The 24,218-nt window shown below is 43.4% G+C and overlaps 1 protein-coding gene across 10 annotated transcripts in view; it reads right to left on the bottom strand.

Annotated features, from left to right (window-relative positions):
• Positions 1–17,977: 17,977 nt before the first annotated feature.
• The window catches only part of LOC137375816 (uncharacterized), a 59,843-nt gene continuing 53,602 nt past the window's right edge, over positions 17,978–24,218 (bottom strand). For 7 of the 10 annotated variants that reach the window (XM_068043308.1, XM_068043304.1, XM_068043305.1 and 4 more), the window contains one exon: positions 17,978–22,934. In XM_068043308.1, the coding sequence (XP_067899409.1) occupies positions 21,171–21,956 (786 nt within the window). In that variant the 5' untranslated portion in view covers positions 21,957–22,934 and the 3' untranslated portion in view covers positions 17,978–21,170. The remainder of the gene's footprint in view (positions 22,935–24,218) is intronic. The other 3 variants (XM_068043309.1, XM_068043314.1, XM_068043311.1) reach the window with 2 other exon arrangements.

Raw genomic sequence — 24,218 nt, forward strand, 5'->3', positions numbered from 1 at the left:
TTCCCACAAACTTGCTATCTTTGTGATCACCTTCTCATGGTCTTGATCACTAACAAGTCTGCCACCAAACACTTCTTTGTATCCCTCCTACCTTTCTTCAACCCCATTTCCAACTGTGGAAGCCCTGGAAACAAACCCCATGAAGGTCACTACAAATGCACTTTCAAACTACCAAAAGCTTATTCTTTGGCTTTTCCTTCACCATAATACTCTGCGCCTGTCGAGTTGTTCAGCCACTCCTTCACTTTCATATCTGATGCTGTTGTCCCTAGCAAACTATTACTGTCTCCCATCTCAGGCTTTGTCCCTGGTATGGCCCCATCTTAACCTCCTCAAATCTAAGGGTATAACTGGTACACAACTGGTTTAGGCATACATTCTAAGATTCACATCCAGATTCACATGGAGCACATCCACCATAAGTAGACCTCACTCTCCTCAGTCAAAACTGCCCACCATTCTAGGATTGAATTTGAGAGCAAAGATAAACACTGGCTTCTTTTCTTCAGTACCAACGATTGTCTTAAATGCCTCTCCCTTATCCCCTTCACCTTCACCTCCAACAACAGGTGCAAGGAACTCATGGACTTCTTTGTCACCAAGACTGAGGCCATATGTTCAGCTGCCTCTGCCCCTTCCTCTTTATCAAACATTTTCCTAGGCTCCCTTCTGGCTGAGCTCTGAATCCACATCTCTCTAGCTTTCATCCAGTCTTTCAGCATGCTTTCACTGAGTTCATATCATTTATGTGTCCCACCTCTTGCTCTCTTGACTACACCGCTGATCACCCAACCTTCCTTCCTGGCCCCCTTGCCTGCTGACATTGTAAGTGGTTCCTTCTCCTTAGTTACTGCCTCCCGCCTTTCAACACACGCTCTTCAAAACAACGCCTCTCTAGGCAATAGTTCGCAGGGCAACCATCAACCTTTCTTTCCAATATCCTGGAGCATGTTGTCACCTCTCTGAACTGTGGTCTCTTTCCCATATCTCCCTGCTTGAATCTTCCGTATTAGGTTTTTGCTTTTGCCACTGGACTAACACGGTCCTGACTAAAGTTAGCAACAAAAACATCTTCTTATTCTCCTCAGCCTTTGACATGGTCAACCATACACCCTCCTGTATTATATTTATATTGAAATTATTAAACAACTACAACATGTAAATTATTTGGTTTACTGAAAGGTCTGTATTTTGACAGGTTGTGTGTTATGTGAGGATCAGTTCCGGCATGGACTTTTTCTTTTAGGAAGAATAGCACTTGTGTGTAAATTGGCATTTTGTACATTTTTTCAGAGCCATTGTGCACAAGTTTGCATATTCCACAACTGCATTATTCAACATTTCTGTCAGTTGTACATTTAATTGTCAATTTGCTTCTTTGGAATAATGAAAAGAGCATTTTATTGATGTGTTGCAAGTAGACAGTTGTCTGCTGTGTCGACTATTGAACACTAGTTTCACAAAATCAACTACAAGAAAATCTTGCCCAGCCACCATTTTGAATAATAGCCATCGAAATCTAGGAAAATAGAATAAATAACTTTTGAAGGCTTGGAAAATATATCCCTTAATTCCCTTATTAATGTTAGCCCTGTTGCCATATAGGAAGGGCACTGTTGCCAGTATGAATATGGAAACAAGTAAGTATTAAACACATAAAAGGAAGAATCTAAGAGGCCTTGTAAGATTTTTGTGTGTTTGGGTGGGTGTTAACCCTTTAGTTCCTACAGCAGAATCCTGCTATCACAAGCAAGAGTTACAAGTAACCATTAGACTGGAGGAGATCAATAAACAGTTCAGGAATTTTATGAAACTTTGCAGTGAAACACTTTCAAGCAGGGCTTGCAGCCTTAAATGATCAAATGGAACGTGAGTGCAGGAGATGAAGACGAGTTTATTGAGGTAAAAGAAATCTGAATCCTCTCAGCCTCTGAGGCATCAGTCCCTCATAGGCTTAGCAGAAAAAAAATTATTTTAAAATGATCCTCCAATCAAGGCCCAAACCAATTCACCATATTTCTAAATTCTAGGAAAATAAGCTAGTGGTAACAGTAAGAAGGAGGAAGGATATTTGGATGCATTGTCATTATCATGGGACTCCTCTCACTGATATGAGTGCACAAACTTTGTCAGAATGCTTGTTTGAAGGGGGTCCTGCCCTCTCATATCCACTTTGTAAGAGCAGGTTCTTTCAGATGCAGATTTTTGGGTCTGACGTTCACATGCAGGGTAAAGAATAATGTATTGCTGCAGTATCCTTTAATGTAGAAAACCCTCGTAATGGTATGCAGTGGTCATACTTCGACTGTATCCATCAGAAATGTGTTTCTTAGGTGTAACATAAACAGTAAACCCAAAAGTGCTGTTTCCATTTGTCAACATAATTCACACAATTTCCAGCTTGGAAGAGGAACCAGAAGAACTGCTCTCTTACTTTTCAGCCTACTTTAATGCTTGTAGGGAGCACAGGGCAGATAACTGGGCCACTGTGTTGGAGCCCTATCTCTGACCTGTGCTTCCTTTGAGCATTGAGAGCAGAGTTACCAAATTTACCCTAGTGTCTCAAGAAAATGATGGTCACTAACCATTACTCTTTATTGAATAAAATTGAAGCAGATATGCTACAATTAAATGTAACTCCTATTGAGGATGTATTTAAATGTTCCAATTGGATGTCCTACCAAAGTTCAATAATTTACAGCCATTGCTGCCTCTTCCAATGGATTCATTGTAATTGTTAAAAATAAAAGAGTGATGGAAATTTTAGTTTAAGGAAATAATAGGCATGAATAATAGGCATCCTCCATCTACTTGCCTGGAAAGGCACGAGAGGCATGGAAACAAGTTCTCTGTCCAATTAAGGGCTGTAGGTAGGCTCTCGAAGCTGGAGAGCCAATCAGAGGCCTTTCAGCTTCAAAGCAGCACCCTGCAGCAATGAGTGGTAAGTAACTGAGAAGGCTCTTCAACAGTAAGGTGCTACTTTTTAAAAAATTAATTAAAAAATAGAAAAAGCAGACAGGCCACCACTGTAGGTGGGGAATCCCTCCACAGGGTGGCCTTTGGCAGTATCCCCACCCAGGCAGGCAGGGAGGGCCTGTAGGCCTGCTGGGAGCACTGACACCCTGGCCTGCTGCTAGGTACCCACCTCCAGGCAGTTGATCTGCCCTCCACTGTGGGGGAAACTGTAGGCCAGATGGAAAATCCCAGCCAGCCTCCTTAACTTGCTGTTAACAGGGCTCTTAATGAGTCTAACTGGCTGCCTATCTCATGGGGCCCCAACACTCGGAACGGGGTTGGGAAACTGGCACGCCGGCCGGTTCTGCTATTTTTGGGCCCCATCCACCTCCATTCCTGACCTTGGTGGGGCTCAAAGATCCTGCCTCATTTTTTAATTTAATAGTTTAAAAAGTTGAAGAGAGAGTGTCTCAAGGTGGAAGTGCCCTCTTTCCATTTTACCTGAACTGCAGGCTGCAGCTTCTTCCGAGCTGGAGTGCCTCCTTTTGGCTCTCCAGCTTCGAGAACCCACCCACCGTCCTTAATTGGACGGCGAGCCTGCCCTCTGACCACTAAATGGTCAATTTGGGGAAAATCACTGCCTAACTGTTTCCAACACAGTGCAGGGTTGTGGTCTCCATTTGACCCTGACATCAGGGTCCTGGCCCAGAACCCCAAATACTGCCCTATAAATATAAAGTGGATACAAGCATAGAATTTTAATGAATCAAACCCCTTGTAGTTTGCTTCCACTGTATGGAAATCGAAAGGACAAAGTTTCTACCTATTTACACAATTCAATGAAGTGACTTTGCCTTTTGGATTTCTAGATAGAAGTGATCTAAAAGGGGTTTGATCCATTAAAATTTTATCCTTGAATCCACCATATGTTTATTCATAGTCTACAGTAAAAAAAAACTACAGTTAGGCTTATTAGCAAAACAATCCCACACTAGCTGCTCTCCAGATGTTTCAGAAAACCACTGTGTAATTAAGGAGATTTGAATTGGTAAACCTTTGCTAAGTTTTGGCAGCATATGTCAATTCCATTATGAGAACATGCTGCTAGCTAAAACTTGTGTAGTATCCACAGGGAAAAACTGATATGCTGGGCAGGTAGCTGTCAACACCCCCAGCCAGGGAGTGTCTTTGAAGCACTGACAACACCGGGATCAAATATCCTGCCCACAACAAGATGAGAGCAAGTTATTAGCACTGTTTAGTTCTGCATATTTCTGGAAGTCTGTTCTAAATATCAGTTAACTTCCAATTTTCACTGTTTGCAACTTTAGCTTCTCTAAATTATATTTTGAGTCCAAACTCCAGTCATTGTTCAAATTCTATAATAAGCACTTTCTGATAATGAACTACATTAAAACATTACATCATATTGGGAGAACATGTATGGCAAACATGTGAAACTTTATACTTCAAGTACATTACACATGGGATTTAGGTGCACATTTGCACAGCAGAGAATGCGTCTGTTGCTGTTGCATGTTCTGTCTTTTCCAAATGGAGAAGTCACAGGTACAACCTCACTAAGTACTGAATTTCTTTGTGGTGTAATGCACAAACACAGCAGTAGATGTGCTTCCCTTGTGGTGCACAAAATTTTTCTTTGACACTGCTGACTATTTTTGTGCAGCTTTTATGGATGAAGATATAACTATCTATCTATAATAGTAAACTGTCACTGTTTCCATATGCTCACATACAGAAGTAATGAACCAGATTTCTGGCTAATAATACTGCTTAACAGAAATATTGAAAAATTGTTTTCATTTAATGGTTTTTCTTACTATGTGATAAAAAAGAAACAGGTATTTGATTATTTAACGGAAACACACACTTAATGTTGCATTTAGTATCAAAAGAATCTTAACTGATAGATCAATTCCACTGAAAATTGCTGTCTTGATTATGTGCAGACTTACCTGAAAGCAATTCCGCCTTTGAAAGAATGTACTGTTGACAAAAGATGGCACTACGTCTTGGGTGGCTGCTAATAAGGTGGTATCTGCAAAATGTGTTGTCATGGAAACACTGGAAAGCCAGGAGCGAGATGCTTTGTAATCTATAGTTAATTTACATTGCAGCAGTGCTAATCCCACAGTGGCATACAACCAAAATCCTGAAGGATGGTTTCTCATGCAAGGAGTTCAGAGTTTGGCAAGGTTTACATAGGGGGTAGAGAAAAGAGAATTGTAAACAATAATTTTCCTGTGGGATATCCTTGGAAATATAATTTGGGATTGAGATGTGCTCTGACTACAACAACAGGAAGAAGAACTTGCATGTATATAGTAGGTTACGATCAAAAGCACCTTACATACAATGAATTGCTTTGAAATTTAGTTGAAATATTATGCACGCAGGCAATTTGCCCAAGCCAAGATCCCAAAACAGCAATGATGTGAATGATCAGTTAATTTGTTTTTGGTGATTTTGTTTGAAGGAGAGATGTTGACCAGAACATCAGGAGATCAGACAGTAAGGGCCTTTGTTTAATGCCTTACCTTGGATAATACAGCACTCCCTCAGTACTGCACAGGAGTGTTTTTCTACATTCGGGGCTGGATTTTAAGAAGCCCTCAATGTTGGAATCTGTGGCAGGAGGGGCCTGAAGATGGCCCTGGATGAGGCTTGCCACGGACCTCAATGCTGCCAGAGCCCGGCCCGATCTTCCCGGCGGCAGCAAGGCCTCCCGCCGCTGGGCAACAGGACCACAATTTGAATATTTAAATCAATTAAATTAATTAATTTAAATATATTTACACCTCCTCTTGATGGCCCGCCGTAATCTTTAGCCCGGTGGCCGGCACTCCCGTGCCTTCGGATCCCTGTCTGGGGAAATGAGGCGCGACACTGGTGGGGAGGGGGGAGGAGGTAAGTTTGTCAGTGCACGAAGGGGACGGGGTCAAATTAATGTCATGGGTGTAAGGAATGGTCGGAAAGGATGTACTTTAAACTTTGTGCAGTTTGAGGGTAAGTCAGATGGTAAAGGTGTTTTGTGGGGGGAAGGGCAAATAGTTAATTTAATTGTTGTTGGCGAATGTGGGAGAGGAGCAAAAGAAATGTATTTATGTAATTTAATTGTATATTTCTTGAAATATTAAAACAAGGCAGTAGGGCTGACTGCCCTTTAAAAATGGCAGCAGCGCCTGCACGCAGGCAGCTGACGCCATTGCCAGGGACGGACAGCCTGCCCCCTGCACATGATCGGAGGGGGGGGGGGGGGGTGTGTCCCGCCCTGGCTATTTAAATGAGCCGCCGCGCTTGAGATCGCGGTGGCTCTTAGGCGTGCGACCTGCGTGGGCAGGCTGCCATTTTTACAGCTCGTCTTAGCCCTATGTGCCCAACTTCTAAAGTGAGGCTCGAATCTACAATCACAATAATCAAATCAAGGATCTCAATAACATTTAATGGCTAAACACTATGAGTTAATATGGCAAATCATATTGCCACGTGGTTCACAGTATGATATGAAAAATGGATTGCAAAAATCATCCCAGTGAGCCAGGAGGTTGTGGGGGCGACGGGAGGGGGTGGGGGCTGCGGTGCGGTGTGGTGGCGGTGAATTCACTTCCACTGAGAATGTCCAGCCTGTGATTTGTAACAAGTCAGCAAATCTCTACAGGGAGATAATGAAACTGCTACAATTGATTTCAATGTCTCAGGAAAAGGGAGAGGAAAGACCAGCCTGGATTTCTAAAATGTGCCAGCAACCCCCCAGTACCCAATCCTTTATGTAAGAGCCTTGACTATGAATGTCAATAAGCTGCTTGAATCCAAGGGCATCTTAGGCAAATTCACTCCAACCTGGTTTATATTATAGTTCCACAATATAAACAAAAGTTGGGTTTAATAAATTCTAGTTTTCCACAAAGCTACTCTGCAAGAACTACAATCTCCTTCAACAGGGCTGGAAATTGCAGGTTAATTGCCTTGGGAATTGATGCACATATTAAGTGATGTTGACATGAAGTATGCACTGATTATGCTCTTAATAGTCTGTGTGTTCAATAGTCTGACAACTTCACATACAGGAGATGTTCAAACTAGAAGAAACATGACCAGGAGTTCATGGGCTGTTTGCATATTAAGCAGCTAAGATTCATATTTATGATTTAATTTAAATGCATTTCCAGCAGGCTGTTGCAGCACCATTCCTGAAATATAAATGTGCCCATAAGAAAATGGGATCAAATGTGGAAAAATATTTAAAGAGAAATTTTAAACTTTCCTTCCCTTCGTGGATTCAACTACAAATGATGTGTACATGTTTTATTTTCATTCTTTCACACAAACACACACTCCAACCATTTTATGTAATACTCAACTGCACAGACCAGTAAGGTTACAGGTCTGATCACTGTTCTATGCTGATGTTAGTGGAGCTACTATAATTATCCTCAATATTCCTGAAACAGGGAAGAAAAGAAAATCCTACTTCTAATTTTTAGCCAGTGACTTTTGCCAGAAAGTGCGCGTATGTGGACATAGGGTGAGGACAGGGTCAGATTGGACCCTCCCACCGTGCTCACCAACTTGCAATACTCATTGAGGAGGCTTGCATACCGAGGAAAGGCAACTTCAGTGAGGTACCAGAAAGCATCAGCGCCTGTGCAACCCCAGCACCACTTCAGAGGAGAAAGTTGGAAAAGTAAAATATGTAGCAAGACATATAAACATGCATATATAACTAACTAATCCTGAGATCACTCAGGGTCTCTAATCCTCTGTATAAGACAGCACAGTGGCGCAGTGGTTAGCACCGCAGTCTCACAGCTCCAGCGACCCGGGTTCAATTCTGGGTACTGCCTGTGCGGAGTTTGCAAGTTCTCCCTGTGTCTGCATGGGTTTTCGCCGGGTGCTCCGGTTTCCTCCCACAGCCAAAGACTTGCAGGTTGATAGGTAAATTGGCCATTATAAATTGCCCCTAGTATAGGTAGGAGAATATAGGAAAGGTGGGGATGTGGTAGGAATATGGGATTAGTGTAGGATTAGTATAAATGGGTGGTTGGTGGTTGGCACAGACTCGGTGGGCCGAAGGGCCTGTTTCAGTGCTGTATCTCTAAATAAATAAAAAGAATACATTTCAGTGCTGAACAGTATTGAGTTGGAGTCTGCTATACTGGGGAAATCTGTTAAAATGTAATTGTTTATATTCCTTGTACATGACATTGCTAATGATGTGTAGTCCCTACTCCCTCTGTCATATTGCCCTCGACTGCAGGTAAGTGGGTTAAGCAGGGTGGGGGTTGGGCGGGAGATAAAAATCTAACACAAGTTTTACGTGCCACTGAAGAGCAGTTAACACGGTGCTATGTAACATAACCCTGCCCCACGTGCACCTAATGAGGCTTCTGCTGTTTCCGGATCAAATGGTTTTGTTTAGACAAGGTGAGTAATTCTGTTAGTATGTGAGAACCCATTTCCTTGACATGTTGTAACTGCTTCTTTGCCACATTAGGATTGCCTGTAGAGACATTAAGGCCTCCATCTACCACTGATCTGTGTGTTGATGATTTGGTTTGAATAATCGCTGTGCAAAATATTTCTCTTCAACTAAAAATGTTGCCCTGAGGTATTCCGTAAATGGCATTTATTTTTCAATTGAGAGAATTGACAAAGTATACAGCCCACAATAAGGAGGTCTGAAAAATGACACTGTGCATGCAGGTAAGACTCAATTCTATACTGACAAGGAAACCTGAGTTATAGCATTAGATGAATAGAGTTAAATCCTCAATTCAACACGCACAAGGAAAGCTAACAGATGGCACTGTAAACCAGTATGGAGACCTTCCATGTATACATACCAGGGGTAATTTTTTAAAAATTCATTCACAGGATGTGGGTGTTGCTGCCAAAGCCAGCATTTATTGCACATCTCCAATTGCCCTTGAGAAGGTGGTGATGAGCTGCCGCCTTGAGCCACTACAGTCTGTGTGTTGAACACTGTGTCCCACAGTGCTGTTAGAGTTCCAGGATTTTGACTCAATGATGATAAAGGAATACAAACATACGAATTAGGAGCAGGAGTAGGCCACTCAACCCCTCCAGCGTGCTCCACCACTCAATAAGTTCATGGCTGAACTGATTACTCCACATTTCCACCTACCCCTGATAACTTTCCACCCCCTTGCTTATCAAGAATCTATCTACCTCTGCATTAAAAATATTCAAAGACTCTGCTTCCACTGCCTTTTGAGGAAGAGAATTCCAAAGACTCACGACCCTCTGAGAGAAAAAATTTCTCCTCATCTCTGTCTTAAATGGGTGACCCCTTATTTTTAAACAGTGACCCCTAGTTCTAGATTCTGCCACATGGGGAGACATCCTTTCCACATCCACCGTGTCAAGACCCCTCAGGATCTTATATGTTTCAATCAAGTTGCCTCTTACTCTTCTAAATTCCAGTGGATACAAGCCTAGCCTATCCAATCTTTCCTCGTAAGACAGGCCGTCCATTCCAGATATTAGTCTAGTAAGCCTTCTCTGTACTGCCTCCAACGCATTTACATCCTTCCTTAAATAAGGAGACCAGGACTGTAAACAGTACTTCAGATGTGGTCTCACCAATGCCCTGTAGAGATGAAGCATAACCTCCCTACCTTTGTATTCAATTCCCCTCGCGATAAACGATAACATTCTATTAGCTTTCCTAAGCTTTTCTAAGATGGAGTGGAACCTGGAGGGGTACTTGCAGGTGGTGGCATTCCCATTCATCTGCTTCCCTTTCCTTCCAGGAGGTAGAGTTTGCAGGTTTGGTAGGTGCTGTTGAGGAGCCTTCATGAGTTGCGACCGTGCTACAGTGTATTTGTAGACGATACACAGCAACATTCCCTGTAGGCTGCGCAACTGTGCAGTGGTGCAGCAACCTGAAAGTCACCAGACAGACTGCACAGAAGGTGGCCCCTTTAAATTATTGCATGTGCGCAGCTGCGCAAAAAACATGAAAGGTCCCATGCACTTAAAGAAATTGCCCATGCATCTTGAAAAAAAATTAGAGGGAACATTAATACACACTGCAGCCATGATATGACGGTGGTGGTGGGAGTGAATGTTTAAGGTGTTTGATGGGGTGCTAATCAATGTTGCTGCGTTGTCCTGGATGGTGTTGAGCTCCTTGAGTGTTGTTGCAGCTGCACCCATCCAGGCAAGTGAGGAGCATTCCATCACACTCCTGACTTGTGCCTTGTAGATGGTGGAAAGGCTTTGGGGAGTTAGAACATGAGTCACTGGCCACAGAATATCCAGCCTCTGACCTTTGTATTTATGGTTGGTCCAGTTAAATTTCTGGTCAATGGTGATCTCCCCTCCCCCAGGATGTTGATGGTGGAGGATTTGGCAATTATAATATTGTTGAATGTGAAGGGGTGGTGTTTAGACTCTCCCATTTAAGGTGATCATTTCCTGGCACTTGTGTGGCATGAATGTTTCTTGCCACTTATCCGCCCAAGCCTGAAAGTTGACCAGGTCTTGCTGCATGCGGACACAGACTGTTTCATTATCTGAGGAGTTGCAGATGGAACTGAACACTATGCAGTCATCAACAAAAATCTGGGCTTCTGACCTAATGATGGAGGAAAGGTTATTGATGAAGCAGCTGAAGATGGTTGGGCCTAGGACTTTACCCTGAGGAACTCCTGCAGCGATGTCCTGGGCCTTAGATGATTGGCCTCCAACGACCACAACCTTTGTGCTGGGTATGACTCCGACCATGAAACGTTTTCCCTCTTATTCCCATTAACTTCAATTTCGCTAGTGCTCCTTGACACCACACTTGGTCAAATACCGCCTTAATGTCAAAGTCAGTCACTTTCACCTTGCCTCTGAAATTCAGCTCTTTTGTCCATGTATGGACCAAGGCTGTAATGAGGTCTGGAAGCCTGTGGTCCTGGCAGAACCCAAACTGATCATCAGTGAGCAGGTTGTTGTTAAGTGCTGCTTTATTGCACTGTCTATGACACCTCTCATCAGTTTGCTGATGAATAAGAGTAGACTGATGGGGCGGTAACTGGCTGGATTGGATTTGTCCTGCTTTTTGTGGACAGGACATCCCTGGGCAATTTTCAACTTTGTTGGGTAGATAAGGGGTTCCCAACCAGAGAGCCTCAGCCCGCTATGAATCTGCAAGAAGGTTTCAAGGGGTCTGCCAAAAATGTGCGGAAAAAAATTGATGTGGCAATAGACGAGTCAGAATCAGACTTGGGACAAGCAGTAGCCAAGATGCCTTGTCAATCAAGAGAGCTGTCCAATGAGAGTGAATCAGAGTTGGGGTCCCTCTGTGTTCACACAGGTTTTAGTTGAAGTGTGTGGAGAGAGAGACAGAAAGTAAGTCGGTCGTCCACGAGGCAACGGCAGTGCTTGGTGTTTGATGCAATGTGCAGAGGGAGACCTCAGAGGATGGGGGAGGGTGGAGCAAAGAGATAAGACACTGAGTCTTTTCCTGGCAAACAGCAATAAGAATTGGTGTCAGGGAGAGACAGAGAGAGAATTCTTGACTTAGTGATTCATCTTTTGTTTCCCCAGTGACATGATTATCAAATCAATTGGCAAACTTCTCTATGTGTCCATGCTTTCTTTGCACTTCTGATTTCTCCTTAGTGTCACCACGTGTATGTGACTCTCTTCCCACCCCCCCCCCCCCGCCCCCCACCACCCCTCTCTACTCATTGATTTTTCTTATTTTTTTTTCACCTGTGCTATGTCTTGATAATTACGTGGGACTTCAAAGAGTTATCGTGCCACCCAAATTGCAGCTTCGAGTAATTGTGGCATTTGTGATTGTAGTTTTGTTCCTGGGGAACCAGATTCAGAAGCTGGAGGAATTGCAATGATAACTGGGTGTATCAGAGCATTGTTCATGTTTGTAGGATAAAATCCAATTCTATATCCAGAGCTTTGTAGTAATATAGGCTGGAATTTTTCAACCCTCCTGTGAATGTGCTAAGAGGTGGGGTGGGGTGGGGGGAGGGTGGCGGGGGCGTATGTAAAATTTTGTGGGAGGCAGGGTTGCTGTTCTTGTCGCCCAACCTTCTCCGCTCCCATTTTACCAGTAGCAGGGGAGGTAGCAAATGGCCTGCCTGCTCTAGGCCAATTGAGGCCCTTAAGTGGCCAATTAATTGCCACTTAAAGGCCTCCCCCTGCTGTCGTTGGTATATTACCAGCGGCAGACGGCCACTTTGCCACCATGGGGAGGTCGCTCAGTTAAACCTTGTAGCCTCCTTGTGGGCTAGTGGTGGGTGGGGGGGTTCCTCTTATCGGGCACCTGTGACGCATGGAGGGCTGCCAAGCAGCACAAGCTGCCCCTACTGGAGCACCTCCCCTCACCCTCTCGATCATCCCCACCCGTCCCAGCCAATTGTCTCTGGCAAGTCCTGAAACACCATTCACCTTTTTCAGGGCTGGCATCCATGCTGCTCCTTCCGCTGGGTGCAGTCCCAACAGTGGTCACCGCTCGCGGTGGGTGCAGTCCCAACAGTGGTCACCGCTCGCGGTGGGTGCAGTCCCAACAGTGGTCACCGCTCGCGGTGGCACTGCTGGGACATAGAACTGCCAGCCTCTGATTGGCTGACAGCTCTTGGAGGCAGGACTGTGCTAGATGGTTACTGCCATTGTATGAAACACAAAACTTGGAAACATGATTATTTGTCTTTGGAGTCAGTGTAAGCATGTGCCCTTTGAGTGGAAAAACACTGGTCAAGACAGGGCTTGTTACAATTGCTGTGCAACTGAATTGTATTAAACAAAATAATTAATGCAGATATTTTGTGTGTGTATATATACATATATAATGATTTTGTAATTCTATGAGTAAATTTACAAGAGTGGGAAAGTTGCAGTTGAGTTACTGTTGGCTGTGGCAGCAGGTAGTAGAATTGCACTCAGTACTACATTTATACAGTATATGCATTGAAAAAAATGCTTGCTGAAGGGACAAATAAATTGCAAATTGGAAAGGTGATTATGTGAGATATTTCATGTCAGTCAGAGTGTGGAGAAAAGAGAATCCCAGCCTAAGAAGGGGAAAGACTAGTGGATAGCAGTCAAGTTGTAAGTAAAATGAAAATAATAATAAATATATATGCTTAATTGTATAACTAATTTTTGTGCAGAAAATATACTTGTGTAACGGGGGTCCGTGGCACTTTTATAACATGGTGCTGGGAGGGTGGGGGGAACTTCAGAATCAAAAAGGTTGAAAACTCCTGAAGTGGATGCCAGTGTTGTAGCTGCACTGAAACAGCTTGGCAAGGGGCGCTACTCATTCTAGATCACAAGTCCGCACTACAGCCGGTATGTTGTCAGGGCCCACAGCTTTCGCTGTATCCAGTGCGCTCAGCCGTTTTTTGATATCACGTGAAATGAATCGAATTGGCTGAAGACTGGCTCCTGTGATGCTGGGGTCCTTAGGAGGAGGTTGAGATGGATCATCCACTCAGCATTTCTAGCTGAAGATGGTTGCAAACACTTCAGCCTTGTCTTTTACACTCACATACTGGGCTCCCCCATCATTCAGGTTGGGAATATTTGTGGCGCTTCCTTCTCCGGTTAGTTATTTACCACCATTCACGACGAGATGTGATAGGACTGCAGAGCTTTCATCTGATCCATTGGCTGTGAGATTGCTTAACTCTGTCCATAGCATGCTGCTTCTACAGTTCAGCATACATGTAGCCCTGTGTTGTAGCTTCACCAGGTTGGCACCTCATTTTTAGATGTGCCAAGTACTGCTCCAGGCATGCCCTTCCACATTCTTCATTGAACCAGGGTTGGTCCCCTGGCTTGATGGCAATGCTAGAGTGAAGGATATGCTGGGCCGTGAGGTTACAGATTGTGATGGAGTACAGTTCTGCTGTTGCTGATGGTCCACAGCACCTCATGGATCCCCAGTTTTGAGCTGCCAGAGCTGTTCTAAATCTATCTCACTATTTGCTGCAGGCCCAGTCTGGCAACAATGTCCTTAAGGACTTGGCCAGGTCTGTCAGTGGTGGTGCTATCGAGCATTCTTGGTGATGAACATTGAAGTCCCCCATCCAGAGGATTTTCTATGTCCTTGTTACCGTCAGTGCTTCTTCCAAGTGATGTTCGACATGGAGGATCACTGATTTATCAGCTATGGGGTTGGTGGGGGGGGGGAGTGGGGGTGGTTAATCAGCAGGAGGTTTCCTGGCCTGTGGTTGACCTGATGCCATGAGACTTCATGGGGTCCGGAGTCAATGTTGAGGACTCCCAGGGAAACTCCCTCCTGACTGTATATCACTGTGCTGCCACCTCTGTGGGGTCTGTCCTGTTGGTGGGACAGGACATACCCAGGGATGGTGATGGTGGTGTCTGGGACATTGTTTGTAAGCAATGATTCCGTGAGTATGACTATGTCAGACTGTTGCTTGTCTAGTCTGTGGGACAGCTCTCCCAATTTTGGCACAAGCCCCCAGATATTAGTGAGGAGGACTTTGCAGAGTTGACTGAGTTAGGTGTGCCTTTGACATGTCTGATGCCTTGGTCAATGCCAGGTGTCCCATCTGGTTTATTCTTACTTTTTTTTGTAGCAGCTTGAGTAACAACTGAGTGGCTTGCTAGCAATTTCAGAGGGCAATTAAGCATCAACCTCATTGCTATGGGTCTGGAGTCATATGTAGGTCAGATTGAGTAAGGACAACAGATTTCCTTCCCTGAAGGACATTAGTGAATCAGATGGCTTTTATGACAATCTGGTAGTTTCGTGGTCGCCCCATTTCTGGCATTAGTTTTTAATTCCAGATTTATTTAATTAACTGAATTTAAATTTCACAGCTGCCATGGTGGGATTTGAACTCATCTCTCTGGATCATTAGTCCAGGTCCCTGCTCTATTCTGTTCTGTTCTTCCCTGCTCTCTCCTCACAGCCCTCAAATTTGAACTTGAGTAAAGATTTACATAAATAGTGTTATATATACATAGGGAGATCTTCAAATTGATCGTAACATAAATCAGGAAAATACTCTGTCAAATGTACATGTGGACCCTGAGAACTAACAGCTCGAATAAGCAAGGATCAGATTCTCAGTGAGCTACTGTCTATGTGTATAATAAAAGCAAAATACTGCGGATGCTGGAAATCTGAAACAAAAACAAGAAATGCTGGATTCACTCAGCAGGTCTGGCAGCATCTGTGGAAAGAGAAGCAGAGTTAACGTTTCGGGTCAGTGACCCTTCTTCGTGTGTGTGTATGTGTAATCGGTTTTAAACTGCCTTAGTGCCAATAAGGAAATAGAAGACTTGATTAAATGGGGGCAATAACCCAACATGTGGATATTAAGGCACTTTAGAATGCTTTCAAAAAGTAAGTGCTTTCATTTTCTGCAAATGCAACGACATTGCAAATTGTAATGGACAGTATCTTAACTTACTGAGCTTGCAGTTTTCATTGCAAAGATTTTTAAATTGCCTGATTTTCCTGTTATCAGTAGGAACACTCTGTAGGGGTCAGTGAAGGAGAAGCCACTTCACTACCTGTACAGTGAAAGTGGGAGGGCATTAGCTAATTGTGCTGACATCAATCATGCCTCTTCACTGGTACATTTATTAAAAGCACTGCTGATGTTTATAGTGATGCTGAAAACAAAGGCAATGTGAGTTTGTTCTTCTAAGAACTAAACCCACTCCAATAGTTCAAAATAATCCCCTTGGTCCTCAGCCACAATGTAGAGGATCTTGAACAATGGCAGTTTATCAACTGAGTTATAATCACTCTCAGACATAAGCAGTTATAACCACAGATAGGGGTCAATGGCAATGTACAAGTTGAGGAGAAAATAATGATTCAGATTTAGATACTCCATTTATGTCAGTGGGAATAAAGAGATCATGAATGAGCATCAAGTCCCGAATAAACCAAAATGTCCTTCAGCAATATTCAAGCCATCCTCGTGCCTTGGCCAGTGATTCCATCTCCCTCCTTGCTCAAACTAAAGCGAATGGTGACAACCCCAGTATGCTGTTCAGTTTTGAGCTGTTTCAAATCCCTCTTCCAGTTCATCCCCAGAAATATATACTTTCACTTTTTTACAAAAGCTGGGTATTGGTATCCTGACAAATATATATGCATATTTTATTCACTCTCTGGATATGGGCATTGCTAGTAAGGCCAGCATTTATTGCCCATCCCTAATTGCCCTCAACAAGGTGGTGGTGAGTCTTTTTGAACTGCTGAAGTCCATGTTGTGAAGGCTGTTAGGTAGGGAGGTCCAGGATTTTGGAACAATGATACATTTCCAAGTAAGGACAGTGTTTGATGGTGCAGCAGCTGAGGAACTTGACGAGTCCTGTCTGCCCCCTTTAACTCTGTGATTGTGCCCCCAGCATAGATATCAGAATGAGTAATGCATGACTCAGCTCACAGATCATCTTGCATTAACCAGTACAATCAAAATAGAATTAATTTAGAAAGAAGGAAAGCACATACATTTATATAGTACCTTTCATGACCATGGGACATCCCAAAGCATTTTACAGCCAATGAAGTACTTTTGAAATGTAGTCACTGTTGTAATGTAAAAAATGTGGCAGGCAATTTGTGCTCAGCAACCCCCCACAAACAGCAATGTGATAATGACAAGATCACTTATTAATTTACTCATCCTCAATTCGGTTACTTTCAAGCTGCTGAGCAAAGGAACCAACTCTTTCTTGCCAAACCTTAAAGGAAGAAGCCAGGCTACAAGTCGTGCACCAAAAGCTACTTATTGGTTACAAAACATAATTTACGTTTGGGTACACAAACACTTAATGGACATGCATAAATATAAACAGAGTTACCTAGCAATTGAGTAACAGACCATTAATGGATTAAGTATTTCTCAAATTGAGTAGTAAAGGTTACACAGACAATTCAGTGTCAGTAATGGATGCTGAGCATTAATTAACAATGAGCAGAGTCTCAGGTTATAAATTGGTGAGATTACTCTAAGAGTATTTTCTTAAATAGCTGACAAGTTAGGGCCTTTGCAAAGCCAGTCTATGTTTGTGATTAATGACATTAAGAGTGTACGTGACCTTTTCCTCATGCGTGCTGTGGTTGGGTCAATCTCCTCCCTTACCTGCGAAGCAGGCATTAGTACCTGGAGTGATGAGTCGACAAACCCTTTCATGGTGAAGTTATCTTTATTTCGCTTGGATCTTCGTTTCCGACTGAACTCACCTTGCACACAAGTGATGATATCTGAGCTGGCTTCTCTCACCTTTTTTTGATCTCAGACTACACACAATTAAGTGGTACTTATGGCTTTGCCTGTGACTGGTTGGTGTAGCCACAATTTATCTTCTAACCTCTGAAATTCAGTCCTTGTACTGGTAAGGATATCTATTGCCCCAGTTAGGTCAAAATCCTTACAGAAGAGGTAATGGTTGTCTTCTGATTAACATAAAGAGTAAGAAAAATTGCCACCTCTACCAAGGACAAAGAAAAACTTTTCTGAGTGACCCAGAGTTCTTGGAGGGTAGCGTTGTAGAAGGTTGCAGAGATAGGGATGGACAAAAGCCTGTGTTCACTGTTTAATTCCTAACACTCAGTTCACCAGTTGAACTCCATATTGTATGGGCATCCTGAGGTAATTTGCAGTGTATTCTCAATCTCAAATCTCATATGGGAAATTTTACAGGGCACTGATCCTACAACTTCCAGGACATTTATTGCATTGTGTTTATTTCACTCCACCATCGCTGCCTTCGTCCTCCAGGTTTGTAATACTTTGGAGATCAGTTGCATTTCAAATGATAAGCGATTCTTGCAGTTATGTTCCAATTAATTATGCCACCTGAGGTTGAGCCACAGATTTCTCCAGCTGAATCACCGGCCAAGATGTGCATTGTTCTGGTTGGGCAGGGCTTTGGTGCAAGAAGCTTTGGATAAAAACAGCTAGGAGCTTGTTTCTGTTGTATTATCTCTTTCTAGACTAATACAATCAAAACTGAAGGGCAGGTATAAAGGTTTGAAGACAGAGCTTTAATGGAACATTTTTGATGCTTCAGCTTACATGTGCGAACTGACTGTGCAAGAGAACTGAATCATGTGATATTGCATATCTTCCTGGGATGACATACATATTAGCATAAAGATATATTTGAATTATTATATTTAACATACAAGCAAATACACCATCACAACAACCCTGCTCCCTTAAATGACAACCCCATATAGTATAACATTAATATGTACATGAATAAGCAATCCTTATGAGATATAAGAAAATTAACAACTATAACACTATTTACATAAAACATTCAACTGTAATAAGAATATTTGAACATTCCTCTTTAAGGTGTTGTCCACCTTTGGAACTGTACTAGTCATCAGCTGACTTGACTAGACTTTGTGATGATATGTGGGTGTGTTCTCAATCTGTCCGTCCTCGCTTCCTGAAGATTCTTTTTGGGAGGATTGTCCTCAGTTGTCGATGTGTTGCTTGTTGTCTCTTTGTCTGCAAAATGTACGCGGGTACGCGTAGGCGATGCTGGTTGGTCATCTTATGCTTGGCCAGCAGAGAGTCCCCTGAGGTGAGATTGATTGCTTTGCACCATTTGGCATGGTCACCTCATACGAACATGGTTCTTTGCATATCTTGGACACTTCTGCTGGGATCCATGTTTGTTCTTACAGATGAAGGCCCCTCATCTTCTGGCCAATGTATAGTGGTGGTAATTCTGCACCTACATGCACATCATGTGCATCTTTCATCTTACCTGTTTCTGATGTAACTGGTCTGTGATCAAGGATGACTTGGTGTGATGATAACTTGGCAGTGTGGTTCTCACTGGTCGACTGAATATAATCTCTGCAGGTAATGGCAATCCGGAGTCTAATTGTGCTGTGCGAAGATGCAATAACGCAATTTGGATATCTTGCCCAGTTTCCAAACACTTTTTGACCAGTGATTTGACTGTCCTGACCATATGTCCAGCCATCTCATTCAAACGAGGATATCGAGATGATGATGTGACACGGTTGATGGACCATCATTCACACATATCCTGGAACGGTTTTCCAGTGTCTTGTGGGCTGTTGTCAGACACCACTTCTACCGGGGCACCAAAAAGAATAAAGATGGCATTAACAGTATTGGCCACTGCTGTACTCAAGGTGTCTCGATGCTTCTGAACAATAGGAAATCTGGAGTGATAGTCACTAGCAGACAGTCTTCTCTACCCACAGAGCACAGATCTGTTGTTATCTTAATCTATGGTGATGATGGTATGTCATGCAGTTGGAGAGGCTTTTTCGGTTGAATAACCATGTTCCTGACATGCATCACAAAATCTCACCATCTAGTCAATGTCCTTGCTGATGCTGGGCCAGAACATTGACCCGTGGGCGAGTAGTCTCATCCTTCCTATTCCCATGTGTCCTTGGTGGAGCTGTCCAAGTATGTCAGAATGAAGTGTCACTGGGGTGAGTGCTTGCCATCCTTTGAATAGTACTCCATTGGATATACTGATTTCATCTTGATATGGCCAATGCGCTCTCAGATTTGTAGGGGTCTCCTGAATGGTCTCAGGTGAACCCGCTACAACAATTTGCCATAGAACTCAGAGGCTGGGGTCTTGAGAAGTCTCCCTCTGGAGTTCCTCCCTCTTGTTTTGACCGAAGCACATGAGATCTACATTGTAAACATCTGCCAAGCTTACACAGACTTTGTCCACCTGGAAATCAAATGACATTTCTTGCGCCTTCCCAAGATTGGGCAGTCTACTGAAAGTGTCCAATAGGATCATCTGACTACCGGGTTTGTATCTGATATCACAGCTGTAGCCCTGAATCTTGATGAGTAACCTCTGGAATCGAGGTGGTGCTTTTGTGAACGGTTTTCTCCAGATCATCTTATGATCTGTCTCGACCTTGAACTCTTTCCCAAATAGGTATGTGTGGAAACTGGTGATCCCGAAGACAAAAGCGAGAGATTCTTGTTCAATATTGGAGTAATTTGCTTGTGCTGGTGACAGACCTTTTGAACTAAATGTGACAGGCTTGCCACCTTAAAGAAGACATGCACTGAGACCTTTCTGTGATGCGTCCACTTCTAATGTTGCTGTCTCCCAAGGTCATAGTATTGAAGACATGACTTAGCTGACAGTGCTCGTTTCAATGCACTGAACGCATGTTGGTGATCATCCCGCCAAAGTAATAGTATGTCTTTCTGTATCAATTCTTTCAGTGGAGATGCCTTCTCCGAGAAGCTCGGTATGTATGCAGCAAAGAAGGTGAATAGACCTAGAAGCCTTTGGGAGTCATCCTTGTCCTGCAGTGTTGCCATTGACTGGATGTCTTTGATCTTCCAAGGATCTGGGCAGATACCTGAGCTTGTTTAAATGGCATCGAAGAAATGTATGTTATCAGCCTTAAATGAGCACTTTTGCTCCAAACCTTTGGGTTTGGCGGTCTCCATTAATAAGTGCTTTTCTTCTGTACATCCTACTCCAGCGATCTTGTCCGCAATACACACATAACCCGGGACTTGTTCTATTATCCGGTTCCTGTGCTGTTTAAATATATTCTGGCTGACTGACAGCCCAAGTGGTAAATGGCGGAACCAATACCTGCCAAAGGGAATTCTGAACGATATTAGCTTTTGCGACCCTCTTGACAACTGTACAGACCAATATCCGTTTTTTGCATCTAATTTGGAAAAGTGTTTCGCTGCAGCAAACTATGGGTTTAACTCTTCTAGCGTTTTTATCTTATGAGGACATCTCTTAAAGCTTTATTTAGCCTCCTCGGGTCTCAACATAGTCGAATTGAAACGTCCTTCTTGATTGCAGTAGTGATGGAACTGCACCAGTCCGTGTGATGTTGCACTCATTGAATGAAGCCTTGTTTTTTCATTCCATCCCGTTTCATCTTTCTCTTGAATGTGCACGCTGCATTTTCACAGCAGGTTGATTGATGGCATGGCACCTTCAGAAAGGTGTAGGACTGCATCCCCATGGAAATTCCCAACCGTATCAAACCGGTCGGGGTACAATTTCTGGAGGTTGTGTACTGATCCAATGGGTGTGCAACTGTTTTGACTGCTGTGGTCTTCTGACTGGGTCAGCTCATGGACAGTGACCATGTTAAGTTTGGTGCATGCCAGCAGCCCTGCTACTGCTGGTTCTGACACATCCACCATGTAGAATATCTGAGTAGATCATGTTGACTCTTTATACCTGCATTCCAGATTTAGGGAACCTAGGCACTTTATTATCGAGCCATTATATGTCATAAGCTTTACGTTTGTGGGTTGGAGCACAGATTTCCATGCCTCGTGGTACAGGTCCTTGAGAATGCGGAAAGGTAGAGTGTTGGCACTTGTACCTGTGTCAATCTTCACTCTCAGTCGATGCTGTCCAGCCTTATTGGGGCAGACAATCTGGAGTGTTGCAAAAGCTTCTGTCTTGTTAACGGAATGGACCTGTTCTGCTGAGGTAATTGTGTGAAATAGCTGTTCACCTGTAGTGTCTTCATCTTGATCTACCTCGTCCATTTTGGTCAGGCATACCCCCATTTCATGGATAGGTTTATGCTTTTGGCGATGCCTGTAAGTGTCTTGCCTCCCTTCGCCACTGGGTGGCGTACTTCTGCAGTTTGAGCGCTGCCCGCTCTGGCTATTCCCCACATTCCTGCTACTGGACGTTCTGGAAAGTTTGGCCCAGAGCCTGCTAAGCCCGCATGCCTTGAACGTGTCTGCGTATGCCAGGGATTTATGCAGTTGGTGGGACAGCCCGCAGTTACCGCACACCTTGTTCAGCCTGGGTGCCTTGGATATTGTACCGACAGGTGTTTTGGACCCTAAGGCTTGCAAACACTGTTTCCGTGATAACTGCCTCGTACCTGCATCGTCCTGTAGTACGTTCTGCACGCTGTGTTCCTTCGGCTTTTTCAGGAAGTCCTTCTGGAATCTCTCAATAGGGGTAGAGGCAATTACCAACTCCATAATTCGTTCCGAGAGTTCAGCCTCAGAGAAGTTGTATTCTTTTGCTTTCTCTCTACATCTGTTAACAAAGTCGTCCAAGCTCTCATCAGCTTTCTGTCGATACAGTGTGAGTTCCAGGTGGTGTTCTCTCAAATTAACTTTGATCCTAAGCTGATTTTCTAATGTTACCCATAGCTTTGTTGGATCCTTCTGGTCAGCATCAGAGAAACCAGAGGTATGGATTCTGTGCAGACGTTTGTTTCCAATGGTGATCCTAATTCTTTTCACCTGCTTCTCTGCATCTACAGCCTCGTGGTCTAGGAAGCATAGTTCAATCCTCTGCTTAAACAGTTAGAACTCACCTGCGATATCAGGTGCTTTCTAGTCCACCTCTGGAAATCTGGCTGCAATTGCCTAAAGCTTTTACTTTTTTCTCCCCCGAGGGACAAGCCTTGCTTTAAACGTTGCAGCAAGCTACAATGTCTGCAGAGCTGAGCATGTGCCACGCCTTGAGCTGTGTTGCTGTAGTGTGGGCTTGTGAGCTTGTAGGCGGGAGGGGCCTTGGTGTCAGTTTTGGATAATGCCACTTGAGTGTGGCAACGGCGGGAAGGGATTCACGCCAAAACACCACGCTGCACTGATCTCAGTGCTGAAACTACCATTAATTTTCTTGCCGGCTCAGAGCAAAAGTGGGGGTGCGACCAAATCACCTTCAATCTCTACTCACACAGTTGCTCTCCTGCTGTGAGAGCTGTGATCTGGTCATAGTGCTTCAGGTAGGGCTTCTGGCTTGAGTTGTTGTTTTCAGCTGCTGATCAATGCTGTCCACTCACGACTGCTGTCACCATATTGTATTATCTCTTTCTAGACTAATACAAATGAAGCTGAAGAGCAGGCATAAAGGTTTGAATGCAGAGCTTTAATGGAGACTTCTTGTTGCTTCAGCTTACGCGTGCTAACTGAACAAGGGAACTGAATCACTTGATATTGCATCACTTCCTGTATTAGCATAAACATATATTTAAATAATTATATTTAACATACTAACAAATACACTATCATAACAGTTTCCATATGAAATCTCTATATTAACCAATGACAGGCTGCCTCATAGCCTATTTTTCACGCTGGAACTTTGCTTGGCATTGATAATGCTACCACAAACAGGCATTTACAATGGATAATTCTGACCTGAAAACTGACACAGGACACAGGAATTTGGATTATTACTTTTGGATTCTGCTGTAGAATTTATTATTATTATAATGTAAGTATTTATTGACTTTTTGAGCTTTTCTTAATATAAATCCTCCTTTACTAGTATTTGTACTTGTAAAATTTTATTCTCATTAAAATTTGGACCATGGGTGTTCTAATGCTCATGTCAATTTATGTTTTGTAGAGAAATAGGAGGAAAAAGATACCAAGCAAATGAGGTGGTACCACAGCTGGACAGCTTACACCTCCCATGACCTTACAGTCCAGATATACAGCTGCAGTCACAATTCTGGGATTGGTTGGAGGAATTTTAACTTTGTATACTGTAGCTTTTTGTGTGGCACCATGCCAAAGGCTTGATGAAAAAAATGATACATAATATCAACTGGGCCATTAACATCCACCAATCTAGTAACTTCCTCAAAGGCTTCAACCAGTTTGAGACTTGACCTCTTTCTTCAGAAATCAGTTTGAGATAGTGAGAGCCCTCCAATTCTTCCTTGAATGGAGGCCCAACCAGTCCCCATCAACCACCACTGTCCTCCGTCTGGCTAAACTTGTTCTCATATTGAGCAACTTGTCTTTTGACTTCACCTACTTTGTCCAAATAAAAGATGTTGCTATGGGAACAAGCTTCATCTGCCTTTTCGTGGGACATATGAAACATTCTTTCAACACTACTCAGGTCCTCACCCTCACTTTTGTTTCTGGTATATCGATGACTGTATCAGTGCCATTTCCTGCTCCTGCCCCGAACTGGAAAATTTCATTAACTTTACTTCCAATTTCTACCCTTCTCTGGCATCCTTCTGTGCTGTAACAATTCTGTGATTCTCTTGCCTTCATATGGGCCATCTCCAACACTTCCCTTCCTTTCCTTGACTTCTCTGTCTCCATTTCTGGGGATAGACTGTCAACCAATATCTACAATAAGCCCACAGACCACCCCCCCCCCCAATAATTAACTTGACTACACCTCATCTCACCCTGCTTCCTGTAAGGACTCTATTCCATTCTCCCAGTTTCTCCATTGCATCTGCCACTATGCATACCACATCCATTTCC

This window comes from Heterodontus francisci, chromosome 12 (genome assembly GCF_036365525.1).
Source record: "Heterodontus francisci isolate sHetFra1 chromosome 12, sHetFra1.hap1, whole genome shotgun sequence".
NCBI lineage: Eukaryota > Metazoa > Chordata > Chondrichthyes > Heterodontiformes > Heterodontidae > Heterodontus > Heterodontus francisci.